The sequence below is a fragment of the Microplitis demolitor genome, chromosome 1 (genome assembly GCF_026212275.2).
Source record: "Microplitis demolitor isolate Queensland-Clemson2020A chromosome 1, iyMicDemo2.1a, whole genome shotgun sequence".
Classification (NCBI taxonomy): domain Eukaryota; kingdom Metazoa; phylum Arthropoda; class Insecta; order Hymenoptera; family Braconidae; genus Microplitis; species Microplitis demolitor.
This window is the reverse complement of record NC_068545.1, coordinates 4,681,517-4,687,539: the sequence shown is the minus strand read 5'-3', so window position 1 is coordinate 4,687,539 and position 6,023 is coordinate 4,681,517. Positions and strand designations below refer to the sequence as shown.

Here is a 6,023-nt window from a genome sequence, read left to right as displayed (position 1 = left end):
GACTTTTTTTTATTTTAAAAAAGTACATTGATAATATATAAGACGGGGTAAAATGGGTGACCTGGATATTTTAGTAAAGAAAATTTTTTTACGATCTTGTAATTTTAATTACATTTCAATAATTCGCACGAGTTATTTCAATAAATTTTTTTTACTCTTAACCTCCACTTGTATTAAAAGTGGATTTTTTTATTAAACTAGTTTATTCGAAAGTTAAAAAAAATATATAACTTTTTAAAAATTTATTTTGTTTTTTTTAATACTTTTAATTTCCAGTCGAACTCCAAATCACTTTCTTTTTTTTTTAAATTTGTAATTTTAATTTTTTTGATCTCCTTTGACAATTTTTTAAAATTTTACCTTCCAATCGTATTATAAATTATTTTTTTGCTCTGACTTCTAAACAGCAGTTTATTTCTTTTTTAATTTTGGATATAAATTAGCAATTAAAACGTACACTGTAAAAATTTTCGGAGTGGATTTTGTATATATTTATTCCCTCGGAGTGAATTTCACTCCGAAGGGAAGTACGGAGAATATTAATTATAAAAAAAATTACTGATATATAGTGAGCTTAGGTCTTTGATATTTAGACATTTATATTGAGTACGGAAATAATTACGAGCTTCCGGTCCATACTCACGCGAAATGATTTTTAAAAATTATAACCAGCTGATAATAAAACTTTAACAAATATAATTACACTGAGTCGCAAACTGTCGTATGATTTACATCAACCATACCACGAGATAACATTTTATATTGCACCGAAATATCAAAGATTCCCATAAAAACTATGTCACTACAGCTATTCAATAATTTAATATTTTCACTATGTATTATATATATGAAATTATAATTTAGTGAGTTACTAAAACATTTTATAAATTAAAAACATAATATTTTAAGTTTAATTATTAATATCTCAATGAATTATTTATTTAAATAATCATGTTTATAATTGACATCTGTTTCTATTAAATATAAATTTATTTAAGTATTAAAACTCCGGACTGGAGTGAATGCGGATTTAAATAAAATCCGCGTCACTCCGAAATCACTTCGCCCACGAAAAATCCCTATTCACTCCTTATGCACAGCAATTGTTTTTTAAACTCCGGCACTCCGAGTAAGAGCCAATTCGGATTACAATAAAATCCGTACTTACTCCTGATTTTTTACAGTGTACTTCAAACCCGAACTAAAAAAGAATCAAACCATTTCCTCAGTACCCATTTAGTCCCAGTGCCTTTGCATAATTAAAAAATTACAAGACATAAAGGATTACGACATCTCTAATGTAATCAATTATTACTTAATGTTCTCTCATCGACCAAATTCTAACTTATTTCCTCAATCTTTTAATCATAATTAAATTCATAATTCATTTAGGTCACCGATGTCACTAATTTTAACGACATTTCTCAATAAATTATTTAATTTAAATATCTTATAGTTCAAAAACGTCGAATAGTTTACTAAAAATCCAATAAACTCAACTCTCTTTCTTTAATTATTAAATATTTATCTTATAAATTTTTTACCATTACTTTTAAAATACTTATTTTCAGACAAATTTTATATTAAATCTCATTAATTTTGATACGTCCCGTTAATGATAAATAACTTTTTTATTCATGATACGTTTCTCCAGTTTATTTCGATAATCAAATAAACAGAACAATGATTATACGGCAGTTTCATCAACATACATCATATATGCATGTATACATATATATGTATATATTTAATATCATATATATTTATACATATCAGCGTGCACTTTTCCATCAAGTACGATATGTTTGATTATAAAATTTATTGATACGAAATTTTGATATATTTTGTTGCTGTATTTAATTAAATTTACTTAAATTTAAATCAAACTTGTTTACTTAATAAATAATATACAATATTAAAATTTAGTCATTAATCTGAGCATTTATAATAATAATTAATTAATTAATAAATACAACTAAATTCATTTTAAAAACCTGACTTACTAATTAAAAAAATTAATCCACTAAAAATTTGAAATTCAAATCCAATCACTCATTCGCGCTTTTTTTCAAATTTGCAAAATAAAAATAAAAACGTTAATCCACACGATACCATACAATAACCAACGCTAAATTTAAAATTTATATCTCATTGCTATATTTAATAATAACACGTCTTTAATTATATATAAATAACGCGATAAAATTTATATATCTTAATTACATTTCATTCATCCAATCTATCCTAATTATTGAATTGACTAAAAAAATTCACGTATATATATTTTTATTTTCATATTTATATTTATATATAATGTATATGTATATATATATATTATCTTCTCCATCTTAATCTTATATTTATATTTATATATATTTATACTCAACGATTTAATTATTACTCATTTTTTGACTTGTCAATAATTCCATCATTGCTATCTATACATTTTAAAAGTAATGTACAGTCTTAGTTCGACATAAGTTATGTAAATAATTATCATAATTAAAAATAAAAAAAAAAATTAACTCATTTTTATTAAATGTTCAAAATATTGTACTTGTAAATACACAATAAAAATGAGTTATTTATTTTAACTTAGATTATTTTTTTAAATACAAGTTCTTCACATATTTATTGTTTATCCATTTATCGGACACATATATATTTTTAAATTTATTTATTTATTTTATTCACTACCACGACCAGAATCACGTGCACAATAGTAGTTTTTTATTTTTAGTATTATAACTATTATTAATATTATTATTATTATTATTAATATTATCATTATTATTATTATTATTATTAATATTATTATTTATTATTATTATTGATAAATAATTAGTCCGTGAGAGTCGACATAACAATTTCATCTTGATGTCTTCTCATAAGTTCAAGATACCTGTGCCGTGGATCGCAGTAATGAAGTAGCGGTACCTAGACATCAGTACCAGTACCCTCTTGGTATCCCTCATCTGGAGAGCTGCGTGTTGACCCAAGTACTCGTTTCAAAGCGGAAACAGGTGGTAATACAGGTACACCTTTTTGCCATACCCTTAATTGTTTAGCGCCAGGTGGAAATTGTTGCTGTTGCTGCTGGTGATGCAGCTGTTGGTGTTCGATTGAGGACATTGAAGACACGGTAGACTGAACTATGTCTTTACCAGCATATGTACTATTGCTATTATTGGTATTACTTGTTCCCGTGGCATTAGTTCGCTCACGCGTGTCCCACAAACTTGAATAAAGTAATCGCGTATCGTCGACCATAAGGCCGCTCATCAGCGTATCCGATGTATAATTACCCAGCTCTTCAATGGATGTTCGTGTGTCACGTATCAAATCGGGGTTTTCAATGGGAACAAGAGACGCCGTTGATGAAAACCTCGCGCCATGTATCACTGGATGCTCGTCAATAATATATTCCCGAGACGAATCCAGTGGGACTCTTTGTACATAACTAAGACTCAGTGATCCTGGTGGTTTTGTTGATGATGATATGATAATACCATCATTAAAAGTCGTTTCATTTTCCTGCTGATCAACTTTACGACTGAGTGTGTTGCCCATTGTTGAATTATTTGTATCATGATTACTCGTGTCCGATGGCAGTATTTCCATAGCATTTGCTGCGTTTGTTTTAACATCCTTCACTGGCATCCGACGCAAACGTACAAAGAGCACGAGTATTATCAGCAATATTATCAATATCAAGACAACAAGGGCTGCGGAAATACCAGCGATTTGACCACTTCCCAGTGTCGACATACCAGCAGTTCTTACAGAAACATGGAGCGTAAAATTAGCCTCGACACTTCCGGCACGGTTCTCAGCAACACAAAAAAAATCACTGGAGTCTGTTTCCTGGGCGTTGGTCAGTATCAATGTACTCCGTTTACTGAACTGTCCTTCCTCATAAATATAAATTTTTTGATAGCTACTAAATGACGTTTGATTTGTCAATAATTTACTGTTCCAGTACCATTTTATTTTAGCCGGTGGTACTGCGGATACACGACAAACAATACTCGCATTTTCACCAATTGTTGCCTCAGCATAACGTGAAGTTATCATAAGTACTGGACGACATGCAAAATCATCAATTGTTAAATCAATAAATGGTTTATTTATTAATTGCTCTGGGCCATGGCATATTGGTGATATCAGTGTCGGTAAATTATGTTTTACCAACCACTGTTTCATTTCACGTAAATGACAATTACATATCCACGGATTATCATGTAATTCAATACTTGTTAATTTATTTAATGGCTCAAAAGTACCCGGATTTAATGTTAATAAACGATTACCATTTAATTTAAGTGTCTCCAATGACTCAAGACCACGTAAGCCATTCGACTCTATTTCACTTATTTGAGCGTTTGATAAATCGAGTTTTATTAAATTAGACGTCGTACGAAATACATTCGACTGTATGCGAATCAGCGGATTATTAGCCAACGACAGATCCCGTAAAAATGGAGCCTTGGCTAAACTCAAACTTGGTACCGATGTCAGACGATTGTTACTCAGGTCCAATTCAATTAAATTCGTCAGACCATTCAGTGCATCGTTATCTATCTTTTCCATCCGACAATTTCGTAAGTAGACACGTTGTAAATTTGTTAAACTAACCCGTATAAATATATTACTCGGCAATAATTTAATATCATTATCACTAGCATCCAATACCTGAGTTTCAGGATCTATTTCATCTGGAATACTCGTTAATAATCGTTTTACACACTCGACAGTACGTTTACCACCTTTCCACTTGCACGTACACTCATCAGCACACTTGTCACCAATAACATAACAAACTCTGCCCAATAATATTATCAAGAGTAACAACAAAACGCCTATTGACGCCAATGAACAGTGTTCACGTCGTGGCATCGCACTTATCCTCGTCAATCTTACTTCCATTTAATTTACCACCGTTTTACCTAAAATTTTAAAAGTAAAAATTTAAATAAATATTTTATCCTTTTTGTAAATCCTCTATGTACAAATGTACCTCATTGTTGTCTTTACTGTAAATAATTCACTTAAATATTCCTGGTTAAGCTGTAAAATCGTACTGTTATCACTAAACATGTCCACTGGGGCGAAACTAAACGCCGAGGACGCCCGATAACTGACTATTCTACTGTTACGATATAAAAAAAATATATGGGCAGTTGCGGTTTCAGTAGTAACGGCAGTAATAGACAGACGGGGTGAGAAGCTTTGAAGTAAAGTTGGTCTGATATGGAGTAGAGTTTAAGACAAGTGTGAGTGGAGAAGAGTTGAGTAAAGAGATGAAAAGAGAAGAGGAGAGGAAGGGAAAGAAAAGGGTGGAGAGTGATAACAAAATCCTGGACCGCCCACTTTGACACAAAACTTTTGCTATTCAAATTTTCACCCGCACCACTAAGCTCGGCCCTATTGTAAACAAATTCGACTTCATTTTAATGTTTTTTCTAATAATATTTTTTTAAAATAATTATACAACACTATCACTGATTAGTTTTGATATCATTGATGAGTAGTTTGTTAAGTATAATATATTGATATTTATTTTTTTAAGTAAAAAATTATAACTAAAGAACACGGTCAGGATTTAATGTTAACGCCTCGGTGGTACGTGAAAACTGCGGGAGTCGGTTGAAAGCGCCACTGGTTTGCTCACCACCACCGCGTCGCAGCACACCAACTACAACTACCCCCGCCCGTAAAACCTTTTTTTTTTTATTTTATACTTTTTACTCTTAAAATTTTTTTTAAACGCGCGCGCGCGCGCTTAAAATCTACCGGCTTAAATTTTACACAACAAAGACAGTGAGATGAATAATACGAGCTTCATTCGCATCTCACTCACTTATCATTATATTTTTTCATTTTTACAGTCTAGACTTTATGAATAAACGCACATCAGTCTTCTTTTTACTTATAGTTTTTTTTTTTTTTTTTTTTTTTTTTTTTTATAATATTGTAGTTTGAAAAAGGTCTATTCGAAAGAGTACGGGTGAGTAAGTACGTCT

General features: G+C 30.4%; 1 protein-coding gene across 1 annotated transcript; it reads right to left on the bottom strand.

The window, feature by feature from the left end:
- Positions 1 to 2,867: 2,867 nt before the first annotated feature.
- Positions 2,868 to 5,622, bottom strand: LOC103574986 (leucine-rich repeat-containing protein 24). The gene has a single exon (XM_008554565.1). It carries the CDS (start codon positions 4,924 to 4,926, stop codon positions 2,938 to 2,940), a length of 1,989 nt encoding a protein of 662 aa, XP_008552787.1. The 5' UTR covers positions 4,927 to 5,622; the 3' UTR covers positions 2,868 to 2,937.
- Between the last annotated feature and the right edge of the window lie 401 nt (positions 5,623 to 6,023).